Genomic DNA, 14160 nt, shown 5'->3' on the forward strand with positions numbered 1-14160 from the left:
AAATGTATCGCACCAAATAATTTTCTTGTTGGTATTTGAAAGGTTTTCATTAGCTAAATATATAATTATACACATAAATAAAAGTCTGGCATTTACTGCAAAATCAGAAGGCTTAAGATCTTTGAAAAGAAAGGTGGATATACCTGATCTCATAGTGGAAAGTCTTCCTAAACATGTTACCCAAGTCAGAAAACATAAAGAAACAAGATTGATAGATGATATATGTATATATATAATCACATTAATCAAGTTTGAAAGACAAAAGTAAAATAAGAAAAAGACATATAGTCAATATTCTTAATATATAAATAGCCCATATAAAAATCAGCAAATGATAAGCAAACCAATAACTGTCCAATGAACATGTTATTATTGTTCAAAAGGTAAATCTTTTCAAAAGAAGGACATGTATTATTATTTAGTTATTATAATTTAAATGTACTTAACTAGTAACATGGAAATGTTAGCAGAAAATGGGTTAAGATAAGGAGACATTGCAGAGGATTTATTGTTGAAATGGAGTTCAAATTAATGGAGCTAATAGTCTAATTAGAATATACTGTGTGGGTTCCACTATCAGTGGCATCAGTTACTCCCTAAGTTAATGATATTATAATAGAAAACCCATAATAAAATAAGCCAAAGGGTAACTGGGGTTGAAGCTATGTGTGCTCTAACTTGTTCTACTTTTAGGGAAGTTCTAGGCACAAGTTTGGGAGAGGTCTAGAACATGTTATAATAGGAAATTACAAGGGAGTAGTATTGAGCTGTCAGCAAAACTTAAGAAACTTCTTAGTCCTATTGGCATCAACCTGCCAATGAAGATATGGTTAGTGCAAATAATGTTTTGTGGATTCATATTGCCTCACCTGTTCTACTGAGCAGTCAGCAGTGCTTGGATGAAACTCGTGGATTTGGCAACTATAAAGAGACTTCTGACGTGATGGTTCTTGTAAAACTACCTTGAGATTTTAATATTGACGTCAGTCTGCAGATTGGATTCCTTTCCTTTTTCTCTCCTGTTTTACTGCCACCAAAAAGGGCTGTGCCCTCCCAAAGGAGTTTAAAAAGATAGAATAGAGAGCAGAACATATGAGAAAATGTTAAAGCAAACTAGTAGTCAAATAAATGCAATTTTAAATAACTCTTTATCAAAAAATTTTTCTAAGTTCTTTTTTTAATGTTAATACTCCGTATTATCAGATACCACTGATTTCTTACCAAGATTCATCTCACCTTAACTTTTTTTTTTTTTTTTTTTTTTACTGACAGAATCCTTATGTTTACTCTAGGATAGAATCCAGATAGGCTTAAGGTTTAGCTATAAAGTCTTTCTGGTAGTCCCATTCTTCTTATCAGTGACTGGTTTAGGAGAGGGCATGTCACCCATTTCCAGCCAGTGAGACCTGAGGGAAGTTTGCTATTGGGCTCCTGAGAAAGAGTTCCTCTTCCTAGGAAGGAGACACAAGGAGATATGATCCATTTTTATTTCTGGTTCTGGTCTTGCTGGGATGTTCAGCCCAGAACTGCTTCAGCTATCTTGTAATGCTGAGGGCAAAGTAGAGAGAAGAAGAATGATTTTATTGAGCCATTTAATCAAGCAGTACTAAAAACTGCCTCCCTCCCTCTTTCCCTCAAATATTTCTTTCCTTCTTTCATTTCTCTTTCTTATTTTCTATGATGCATATATATAGGATAGAAAAATCTTGAGGTTAAAAGAAGAAAATTGCTGCTACTTGAATGATATGTTGCAAATCGACAGAAGTGGGATCTCTATTACAGATGATGACATGAATATTAGCAACTGTGATTAATACCAGAGAGGGAATTGGCAATGCAAAGAGAGAAGTAGACATTCGTATTTAACACATAATTGTTTTCCCTAATGTTCCCTTTGAAAATATTTGTTGACATATTTAGGTCTCAAATGATTGAAAATGAACATCTGGACTGTGTCACAGTCCCACTTAGAGTCAAATGTGATGGTGATCCTTGTGCAGTGAGAATGAAGGAGAACAGCAGATGGGAATGTCTTGGGAGTTTAGTGGCACCTACCTGGATATAAAACTGAAAATTCCGTCCCTGTCCCTGATGCCGAATGAGAATAACGAGGACAAAGTTTTGAGGATGAAGGAAAGAGAAATTTAGTAATTTGCCAGCAAATGAGGAGGGCAGCAGGCTAACATTAGTGTCCTACTCTCTGAAAGAGGGTAGGTCTATTTAAGGAGAATTTTGAGGGTGGGGTTGGCAGGACTGCATGACTGAGACCTCTCTGGGCTGGCGCCACTCCTTTTGATATTTCCGTGATTCGTGGCCATTACAGTTGTCTGCTTCCAGTCAAGATGTGCTGACTGTTTTTCTGCTGACTGCTTGGTCCTATGCACCTGTGACTCAAGAAGAACTATTCAAACAATATAGCACTTATCAGCATAGTTAACAGAGAGAAACAGCATGTGTACATTATTTGATTTAATGCATGAGTTAAAAGAGAAAGTTAGTTGTTAAATTTTTAACTCTATATTTGGCTATAGATGTTGCTTGTCCTCTTAGTGCAAGAGAACCCAGAAATAAATGGTGTTAAAAAAACTCCCCTCATGGCGAAGTTTGCTTCAGAGTATTTCCTTCCCCTATTCCCTCAGCTTGTAGAAGTTGGAAGTCTGCATTTGAAGTTTGATGTAAACCATATGGCGTATTTTGGAGGCTCCTGAGATGTACAACATTGCTCTGTGTGTTCCTGCCTCCTCACCTTTCTTATGCTGCTCTCTCTGCCTTTATTGCCCTTTCTTCCCCAAATGGTACCTGGCTCTAGGTTAAGAAATACTACCATTAGCAGTTATCTATAAATTCTAGCCTTGGACAGAAGACAAAAATCTTTATATTCCTCTCCAAAATATACAAGCCCTACCTATCTAATCTGAGAAGCAGAATGTGCATGATCATTGTAAGCTCAGACTGATGGAAAGACCAGATACATGCTCCTTGGGTAGATCAAGCAGGGTTTAATTATCTAAAGTAAATATAAAAGGAAATCAGCACAATCATGATACACATCGCAGGGGTCAGCAACATATTTCAGGACAGATGGGGGTTCCTGCTTCTGAAATCCTCACCACTGGATGCATAGTTACACATAATAACATCTGAATAAGAGTAATATTATTCTTAGTAGTCTTCACTTTGCATCTAGACGTAAGTACACAAGACTGGATCAGTTCTGTAGGTAGACTGCCTGGATATGTGCTGGGAACCACTTCTTTGGAGCCAGGAGCACCTCTTTAAACTCAGATTTACACAGTGGAAATAAATGAAGACTAACCAAATGAAAGCAAGCAAAGGCTATTTATTCAGAGCTTGCTATAGTAAGGGAGTCAGCCACTGTCACTTGTGTTTTAGCAGAGACTCAAAGGCAGGCAGAGGAGCGGAAAAAAGAGAAGGTTTCATGTATGCCCTGATTGGAAGCTGTTGGCATGAGGAAGCTGTAGGCAGGCTGGGGACAAATATTAGTAAAGCTGTCAGTTATTAATCAAGTCCTGGCCATTTGAGATCAGTTGTTTACAGGGGTTACTGTTTGGCTTCCTGGACCATCACCGGAGATAGAAGTTGGACTTCCTGCAAGTCTGACTTATAGCAAGCTGGCTTCCTGGGACTGGTTGATTTCCTGGCCAAGTTGTTGCAGGTTGTGGGTCAGGGATCTATTTTTATATATGATTTGGTCATTGTTATTTTTACATTAAACCTCTCAATACAGAACACAGTATGATTATAGGAGGTGGTACAGTACAGTACAGTACAGTGAACCTAAGCCTAAACAGCCCCTATTCATCACTCCTGGTGCATGCAAACTATTGCATCCTGATCCTAGTATATTCTTTTTTTGTTTCTTTGTTTTGTTTTGTTTTTTATACTGCAGGTTCCTATTAGTCATCTTTTTTTTTTTTTTTTTTTTTTTTTTTGCCGTACATGGACCTCTCACTGTTGGGGCCTCTCCCGTTGCGGAGCACAGGCTCCGGACACGCAGGCTCAGCGGCCATGGCTAATGGGCCCAGCCACTCCGCGGCATGTGGGATCTTCCCGGACCGGGGAACGAACCCATGTCCACTGCATCGGCAGACGGACTCTTAACCACTGCGCCACCAGGAAAGCCCCTAGTCATCAGTTTTATACACATCAGTGTATACATGTCAATCCCAATTGCGCAATTCAGCCTACCACCATCCCCCCCCCCACCGTGGATTTCTCCCCTTGGTGTCCATACGTTTGTTCTCTACATCTGTGTATCAACTTCTGCCCTGCAAACCAGTTCATCTGTACCATTTTTCTAGGCTCCACATACATGTGTTAATATATGATATTTGTTTTTCTCTTTCTGACTTACTTCACTCTGTATGACAGTCTTTAGATCCACCCATGTCTCAATAAATGATTCAATTTCGTTCCTTTTTATGGCTGAGTAATATTCCATTGTATATATGTACCACTTCTTCTTTATCCATTCGTCTGTCGATGGGCATTTAGGTTGCTTCCATAACCTGGCTATTGTAAATAGTGCTGCAGTGAACATTGGGGTGCATGTGTCTTTTTTAATTACGGTTTTCTCTGGGTATATGCCCAGTAGTGGGATTGCTGGGTCATATGGTAATTCTATTTTTAGTTTTTTAAGGAACCTCCATACTGTTCTCCATAGTGACTGTATCAATTTACATTCCCACCAACAGTGCAAGAGGGTTCCCTTTTCTCCACACCCTCTCCAGCATTTGTTGTTTGTAGATTTTCTGATGATGCCCATTCTAACAGGTGTGAGGTGATACCTCACTGTAGTTTTGATTTGCATTTCTCTAATAATTAGTGATGTTGAGCAGCGTTTCATGTGCTTCTTGGCCATCTGTATGTCTTCTTTGGAGAAATGTCTATTTAGGTCTTCTGCCCATTTTTGGATTGGGTTGTTTGTTTCTTTAATATTGAGTTGCATGACTATTTATATATTTTGGAGATTAATCCTTTGTCCGTTGATTTGTTTGCAAATATTTTCTCCCATTCTGAGGGTTGTCTTTTCGTCTTGTGTATGGTTTCCTTTGCTGTGCCAAAGCTTTGACGTTTCATTAGGTCCCATTTGTTTATTTTTGTTTTTATTTCCATTACTCTAGGAGGTGGATCAAAAAAGATCTTGCTGTGATTTATGTCAAAGAGTGTTCTTCCTATGTTTTCCTCTAAGAGTTTTATAGTGTCCGGTCTTACATTTACGTCTCAAGACCATTTTGACTTTATTTTTGTGTAGGGTGTTAGGGAGTATTCTAATTTCATTCTTCTACATGTAGCTGTCCAGTTTTCCCAGAACCACTTATTGAAGAGACTATCTTTTCTCCATGTATATCCTTGCCTCCTTTGTCATAGATTAGTTGACCATAGGTGTGTGGGTTTATCTCTGGGCTTGCTATCTTGTTCCATTGATGTATGTTTCTGTTTTTGTGCCAGTACCATATTGTCTTGACTACTGTAGCTTTGTAGTGCAGTCTGAAGTCAGGGAGTCTGATTCCTCCAGCTCCATTTTTTTCCTTCAAGACTGTTTTGGCCATTCGGGGTCTTTTGTGTCTCCATACAAATTTTAAGATGATTTGTTCTAGTTCCATAAAAAATGCCATTGGTAATTTGATAGGGATTGCATTGAATCTGTAGATTGCTTTGGGTAGTAGAATCATTTTCACAATGTTGATTCTTCCAATCCAAGAACATGGTATATCTCTCCATCTGTTGGTATCATCTTTAATTTCTTTCATCAGTGTCTTATACTTTTCTGCATATGGGTCTTTTGTCTGCCTAGGTAGGTTTATTCCTAGGTATTTTATTCTTTTTGTTGCAATGCTAAATGGGAGTGTTTCCATAACTTCCCTTTCAGATTTTTCATCATTAGTGTATAGGAATGCAAGAGATTTCCGTGCATTAATTTTGTATCCTACAACTTTACCAAATTCATTGATTAGCTCTAGTAATTTTCTGGTGGTGTCTTTAGGATTCTTTATGTATAGTGTCATGTCATCTGCAAACAGTGACAGTTTTACTTCTTCTTTTCTAATTTGGATTGCTTTTATTTCTTTTTCTTCTCTGATTGCCATGGCTAGGACTTCCAAAACTATGTTGAATAATAGTGGTGAGAGTGGACATCCTTGTCTCGTTCCTGATCTTACACGAAGTGCTTTCAGTTTTTCACCATTGAGAATGATGTTTGCTGTGGGTTTGTCGTATATGGCCTTTATTATGTTGAGGTAGTTTCCCTCTATGCCCACTTTCTGGAGAGTTTTTATCATAAATGGTTGTTGAATTTTGTCAGAAGCTTTTTCTGCATCTATTGAGATGATCATATGGTTTTTCTTCTTCATTTGTTAATATGGTGTATCACATTGATTGATTTGTGTATATTGAAGAATCCTTGCATCCCTGGGATAAATCCCACTTGATCAAGGTGTATGATCCTTTTCAGGTGTTGTCGGATTCTGTTTGCTCGTATTTTGTTGAGGATTTTTGCATCTATATTCATCAGTGATATTGGTCTGTAATTTTCTTTTTTTATACTATCTTTGTCTGCTTTTGATATCAGGGTGATGGTGGCCTCATAGAATGAGATTGAGAGTATTCTTCCTCTGCAATTTTTTGGAAGAGTTTGAGAAGGATGGGTGTTAGCTCTTCTCTAAATGTTTGATAGAATTCACCTGTGAAGCCATCTGATCCTGGGCTTTTGTTTGTTGGAAGATTTTTTTTTTTTTTTTTTTTTTTGGCGGTACGTGTGCCTCTCACTGCTGTGGGCTCTCCCGCTGTGGGGCACAGGCTCTGGACACGCAGGCTCAGCGGCCATGGCTCACGGGCCCAGCCTCTCCGCGGCATGTGGGATCCTCCTGGACGGAGCACGGACCCGCGTCCCCTGCATCGGCAGGCGGACTCTCAACCACTGCGCCACCAGGGAAGCCCCCTGTTGGAAGATTTTTAATCACAGTTTCAATTTCATTATTTGTGATTGGTCTGTTCATATTTTCTATTTCTTCCTGGTTCAGTCTTGGAAGGTTATACCTTTCTAAGAATTTGTCCATTTCTTCCAGGTTGTCCATTTTATTGGCACAGAGTCGCTTGTAGTAGTCTCTTAGGATACTTTGTATTTCTGTGGTGTCTGTTGTAACTTCTCCTTTTTCATTTCTAATCTTATTGATTTGAGTGCTCTCCCTCTTTTTCTTGATGAGTCTGGCTAATGGTTTATCAATTTTGTTTATCTTCTCAAAGAACCAGCTTTTAGTTTTATTGTTTTTGCTATTGTTTTCTATGTTTCTATTTTATTTATTTCTGCTCTGATCTTTATGATTTCTTTCCTTCTGCTAACTTTGGGTTTTGTTTGTTCTTCTTTCTCTATTTCCTTTAGGTGTAAGGTTAGATTGTTTATTTGAGATTTTTCTCGTTTCTTGAGGTAGGCTTGTATAGCTATAAACTTCCCTCTTAGAACTGCTTTTGCTGCATCCCATAGGTTTTGGATCGTCGTGTTTTCATTGTCATTTGTCTCTAGGTACTTTTTGATTTCCTCAGTGATCTCTTGGTTATTTAGTAATGTACTGTCTAACCTCCATGTGTTTGTGTTTTTTCCTTTTTTTCCCCTGTAATTCAATTCTAATCTCATAGCATTGTGGTCAGAAAAGACGCTTGCTATGATTTTAATTTTCTTAAATTTACCGTGGCTTTATTTGTGACCCAAGATGTGATCTATCCTGAAGAATGCTCCATGCGCACTTGAGAAGAAAGTGTAATCTGCTGTTTTTGGATGGAATGTCCTATAAATATCAATTAACTCTCCCTGGTCTGTTGTGTCATTTAAAGCTTCTGTTTCCTTATTTATTTCCATTTTGGATAATCTGTCCATTGGTGTAAGTGAGATGTTAAAGTCCTCCACTATTATTGTGTTACTGTCGATTTCCTCTTTTAGAGCTGTTAGCATTTGCCTTATGTATTGAGGTGCTCTTATGTTGGATGCATATATATTTATAATTGTTATATTTTCTTCTTGGATTGATCCCTTGATCATTATGTAGTGTCCTTCCTTGTCTCTTGTAAGATTCTTTATTTTAAAGTCTATTTTATCTGATATGAGTATAGCTGCTCCAGCTTTCTTTTGATTTCCATTTGCACAGAATATCTTTTCCATCCCCTCACTTTCAGTATGTATGTGTCCCTAGGTCTGAAGTGGGTCTCTTGTAGACAGCATATAGCTGGGTCTTGTTTTTGTATCCATTCAGCAAGCCTGTGTCTTTTGGTTGGAGCATTTAGTCCATTCACATTTAAGGTAATTATTGATATGTATGTTGCAGTGACCATTTTCTTAATTGTTTTGGGTTTGTTTTTGTAGGTCGTTTTCTTCTCTTGTGTTTCCCACTTAGAGAAGTTCCTTTAGCATTTGCTGTAGAGCTGGTTTGGTGGTGCTAAGTTCTCTTACCTTTTGCTTGTCTGTAAAGCTTTTGATTTCTCCATCGAATCTGAATGAGATCCTTGCCGGGTAGAGTAATCTTGGTTGTAGGTTCTTCCCTTTCATCACTTTACGTATATCATGCCACTCCCTTCTGGCTTGTAGAGTTTCTGCTGAGAAATCAGCTGTTAACCTTATGGGAGTTCCCTTGTATGTTATTTTTCGTTTTTCCCTTGCTGCTTTCAATAATTGCTCTTTGCCTTCAATTTTTGCCAATTTAATTACTATGTGTCTCGGTGTGTTTCTCCTTGGGTTTATCCTATATGGGACTCGCTGTGCTTCCTGGACTTGGGTGGCTATTTCCTTTTCCATGTTAGGGAAGTTTTTGACTATAATCTCTTCAAATATTTTTTTGGGTCCTTTCTCTCTCTCTTCTCCTTCTGGGACCCCTATAATGCGAATATTGTTGCATTTAATATTGTCCCAGAGGTCTCTTAGGCTGTCCTCATTTCTTTTCATTCTTTTTTCTTTATTCTATTCCGCAGCAGTGAATTCCACCATTCTGTCTTCCAGGTCACTTATCCATTCTTCTGCCTCAGTTATTCTGCTATTGTTTCCTTTTAGTGTATTTTTCATTTCAGTTATTGTATTGTTCATCTCTGTTTGTTTGTTCTTTAAGTCTTCTAGGTCTTTGTTAAACACTCCTTGCATCTTCTTGATCTTTGCCTCCATTTTTTTTCCGAGGTCCTGGATCCTCTTCACTATCATTATTCTGAATTCTTTTTCTGGAAGGTTGCCTATCTCCACTTCATTTAGTTGTTTTTCTGGGGTTTTATCTTGTTCCTTCATCTGGTACATAGCTCTCTGCCTTTTCATCTTCTCTATCTTTCTGTGAATGTGGCTTTTTTCCCCTACAGGCTGCAGGATTGTAGTTCTTCTTGCTTCTGCTGTCTGCCCTCTGGTGGATGAGGCTATCTAAGAGGCTTGATCGGAGGGACTGGTGGTGGGTGGAGCTCTCTCTGTCTTTTTTTTTTTAATTTTTATCTATTTAATTATTTATTTAATTATTTATTTATTTGTCTGTGCCGCGTCTTAGGTGCGCACGTAAGATGTTAATTGCCATGTGCAGGATCTTTAGTTGTGACATGCGGGATCTTTAGTTGCAGCATGCAAACTCTTAGTTGCAGTATTTGGGATCCGACCAGGGATCGAACCTGGGCCCCCTGCATTGGGATCGTGGAGTCTTAACTGCTGGACCACCAGGGAAGTCCCGATCCTAGTATATTCTTAAATTTAGCAATGCAGAGCCAGAATGGGGTCACTTTGCCAGATGCCTCTGGTAGTCATGCTAACAAACCCTTAGATCAGCTGTAAAGCTTATCCTGAAATTAGAAAAGTAATATGAACAAGAAATGGAAAGCCAACAGAAGTGATGACTGGTTGTTCTCCCAAAACACCTTCATGGCCATCATGTTTCATCCACAAACCTTAATGCAACCATTGTGTAGGCCTTTGCAATAGCTCTCCCCTGCTGTCTCTCAGGTTTAAGTGATTTAGGACTGCGTCATCAGATAAAGCTACTCATGGAGCTGTAATGATAAGTTGGGCAACTTGCTGAAGGATTTGATGATATAAGGGCTAAGTCGCCCTTGGACAGGATACCACATGCAGGTGCTCAGAGACTCTTTCTGGGAATTGTAGAGGTACTGCTACGTCCTTGGCATGGGAGTTTAGATTGGAAGGAAGCAAAAGACACTGAAAAGTAAATGAGGCAATCTTTCTCCCTTGGGTTTTGTTTGAACAGGAAGAGAGATTAATTGTCAATTACTGAACTTATTTTTATACATACATTTAAAAATATAGCACTTCAATGGCTAACAGTGTGTAGTAACGATAATGAAACTTTGACAGTGTTTTCGTACCATTCATTTAGAAACATTTCTGCTTGCATTACCAGAGGCTGTATTACTTAAACTTCCCCCACCCCAGCTGTCTGAGATGTTGTATGAATCCCATGTCTCAAGTAATTTCAAGTGGGATTGAAGAACAAACTAATTTCAACTCAATCTAATCGAATAAGCATTTGATGACGGCATACCTTGTTCTGAGCACTGTCATCTTATATATTATCAAGGCGTAATATTTTATTCTTGATCTTGAAACATAAAGAAGTGCAAGTTAAAGAATACGTTGGAAGAGCTTCATAAGAACCACTAGTAAAATTAAAAGAAGTAGTTTCACTTTTGAAGTCAATGGAAAATATAGTAGCAAATAAAGCATACTCCATAGAGTAGACAGAAATAAAAGGAAAGCAAGAAAATATTGAAAAGAAAAAAGATAATATAACTAGACAAAAAATAAGTTATGACAAAGAATATGGTTTAAATTTCCTTTGTGAAAAGGAAAGATTAACTATTTTCTATCTATAAATGAACCCCATCCTAAATGATGCTAGATGACTAAGAATAAAAAGTAAGGTGAGGGGCTTCCCTGGTGGCGCAGTGGTTGAGAGTCCGCCTGCCAATGCAGGGGACACGGGTTCATGCCCTGGTCCGGGAAGAACCCACATGCCGCAGAGCGGCTAGGCCCATGAGCCATGGCCGCTGAGCCTGCGCGTCCGGAGCCTGTGCTCCGCAACGGGAGAGGCCACAACAGTGAGAGGCCCGCATACCGCAAAAAAAAAAAAAGTATGGTAAGATGCACCAGGAAAATACAAATAACCACAGAGTAGATGTTGCAATATTAATCTCAAACAACTGTAATTCAAAGTCAAAATAATTAAAATGGAATGAAGGACACAATTTTACATTGATGAAAATAGCAATCAAAATATCCTCTTTTAACAAAGATTATAAGAACTAGGCTCATTGGAGAGTATAAACTAGCAGACTTTTTTCAGACCTCTTCTTCTACTTAATGTCAGTCATCAGTCATATGACTGATAGGGCCATCTGACACCATTCACTTCACCTTCCCAATCCACTTGCTGCTCATTAGGGATACTTTCTGTACATCAAGATGTGGCTCATCATCTTTGGGCATTTTTTAGTAGAAGTTTATGAAATATCACTTATTTTAGTTTTCTATTGCTGAATAACAAATTACCACAAATTTAATGGCTTAAGACAACACTCATATAATAGCTCACAGTTCTATAGGTCAGAAGTCTGGGCAGACTTCACTGGTTCTCTAAAGAGGGTTTCACATGTCCAAGATCAGGTGTCAGCTGTTCTGGGCTCTTTATGGAGTATCGGGGAAAGAAATCACTTCCAAGCTTATTCTGGTTGTTGGCAGAACTCACTTCCCTACAATTGTAGGACTGGAGTGTCCATTTTCCTACTAGCTGTCAGATGTGGACCACTCTTATAGCTCCTAGAGGCCACTCTCGCATCCTTTAAATGGCTCCTCCATCTTCGAAACTAACAACAATGCCTTGAATCCTTCTGTTTTAGATCTCTCTGAGTTTCCCTTCTGCCAATGGACAGAGAAAACTCTCTGCTCTCAAAGGGCTCATGTGATTAGATTAAGTTCACCTGGATAATCTCCCTTTTGGTTAACCCAAAATCAACTGATTAGTACTTTAAATTGCATCTACAAAATCCCATTTGCTATGTAATATAACATAATCAGAGATGTAATATTGGATTCATCATATTCGTACCCAGATTAGTGCAGGAAGTCTTGGTTGGGGTGAAGGGGAGCATAGATTTTAGGATTCTGCCTATCATGCTGCTCTTAGATCCTTCTGTACTTACTACCTTGTGAATCCTAAAGGCTCAGAAGCCTTTATAAATATTTTGTAGTCTCTCTCTTGATTTTAACAAAGTTAAAATTTTTGTTTTCCACATACTTGTGGCTTTCATAAGATTTCCATGATGAGAGGGGGAAACTACTGATTAATGCATCCATGTTCACATTGAAAGTTTCTCTATTTTTGAGAGTGATTTATCCCTTAATCAAATTGTTTTCTGATTCCGAGATTTGTTTCTTTAGAATTTCCATTCAGAGTTATCTCACATGCTGCATCTAATAATTTGAATATCTTATTTAGGAAGTGGTAGGGGAGCTAAATCTGTTCTTTGTTGTTTTTGCTCATCCTAGCTTATTTCTTTCTTTATTTGCCAGTACTTTTTGGGAGCTCACATTTGTTGAATTTAATCTGGGGGAATCCTGAGAGTCTAAATTGGGGATAGTTTACCTCAGAGAGAATTTGTATTTTCATAGATTCCTCCAATTGTTGTTTTAAACGCCCTAGGCTTCATGCAGGAGGCTTGCTATAAGCTTTCCAACCTTGCCAGAGATCCAAAAGCTTTGTCTCCAGATGGTAGTTCTGATCCTAGGATTAGCCTTGGGACATACTTATATTTTGAATTTGTTTATTTCCCCCTGATCTGGTTTCAGTTCACCTATTTTCTGTCTCTTCCTCCCTCCCTCCCTCTCTCTTTCCCTTCCTTTTTCATATCCTCTCTTACTTACTTTCTCTCCTGCTTAGGTTGTGCTAATAAAAGCACAGAATCAAATGTATGGGACACAGTAGCTCCACTGTACTCAGCACTGGTGGAAGTAAAATATTGTGCTCTATTCTGAGAACACTTTTGTAAGGAGATCATGATCAAAGTGATGTACATCCAGAGGTTCAGCCATAATAAAGATGAAGAACAGGTAAGTTTGTTTACTTTGTTTACCTGGGAAAAGAGAAGCCATGTTATAACTCTTCAAATCTCTGAAAGGATCTTGTGCTCGAGAGAAATAAGGCTTATCTTTCATTTTCAAGAAGCAGAAACAACAGGTGCATCAAGCAAGGAGGTTCACATTAGCTCAGCATAAGATAGAACCTATGATTATACTTGTACAGTATTGGAATGGGCCGCCTTTGTGAAGTATGTGCTCTAGACTCTGAGCTTATGTGGAGGTAAGATAACTATTCTCAGCAGTAGTTTAGAGGCCAGGAGTGCATTTCTATTTGGACTAAGATGCTGTACCAAATAACCTTTACTCTCTCTTCCTATGAGCCCAGATTCTAGGCATGTTTATTCCATGACTCTTATACATTTAGATAAAAAATAAGAAATGATACCCATCTGGAAGAAACATCTATCCCACATTCTGACTATAATGGAAGGAAATTTTGTGTCACAGTATTGAAGAAAACTTTCAAATTGGTAAATAAGAGTAATCGTTAATATATTTTACTTCCAAAATAGTCCTCATAATGTGTCAAGAATAAAAGGCAGTTAATTTTTACACAAAATATTCTCCTCATGCATATCTACAGTGGGAGAAAATATGACACATTGTTCAAGAATAATGATAAGGTTCACTCAGAAATAGAAATTTAGTTCATCTTAAACTAAATAGAACAGACAATAGAGAAGAGATGACACAGCATGAGCTATATGATTACATTTAAAATATTCTGCAGGCCAGAAGAGAGTGGCATGATTATTTTAAGTGATGAAAGGGAAAAACCTACAACCAACATTACTCTACCCAGCAAGGCTCTCATTCAGATTTGACAGAGAAATCAAAAGCTTTACAGACAAGCAAAAGCTACGAGAATTCAGCACCACCAGAGCACCTTTGTAACAAATGCTAAAGGAACTTCTCTAGGCAGGAAACACAAGGGAAGAAGAAGCCCCACAAAAAGAAACCTAAAATAATTAAGAAAATGGTAATAGGAACATACATATCAATAATTACCTTAAACGTAAATGGATTAAATGACC

At 38.2% G+C, this 14160-nt stretch overlaps 1 protein-coding gene across 4 annotated transcripts in view; it reads left to right on the forward strand.

Annotated features, from left to right (window-relative positions):
* The window catches only part of MAMDC2 (MAM domain containing 2), a 445245-nt gene that overhangs the window by 21123 nt on the left and 409962 nt on the right, over positions 1-14160 (forward strand). For 3 of the 4 annotated variants that reach the window (XM_060102277.1, XM_060102275.1, XM_060102278.1), the window contains exon 3: positions 12927-13096. The exons of the other annotated variant lie outside the window; for it this stretch is intronic. Coding sequence is in view for 1 of the 3 variants with exons in the window: in XM_060102278.1 (XP_059958261.1) it covers positions 13086-13096 (11 nt within the window). In the remaining 2 variants the exon portion in view is untranslated. The remainder of the gene's footprint in view (positions 1-12926; positions 13097-14160) is intronic. 4 annotated transcript variants of the gene reach the window in all.

The sequence above is a fragment of the Mesoplodon densirostris genome, chromosome 6 (assembly GCF_025265405.1).
Source record: "Mesoplodon densirostris isolate mMesDen1 chromosome 6, mMesDen1 primary haplotype, whole genome shotgun sequence".
Classification (NCBI taxonomy): Eukaryota; Metazoa; Chordata; class Mammalia; order Artiodactyla; family Ziphiidae; genus Mesoplodon; species Mesoplodon densirostris.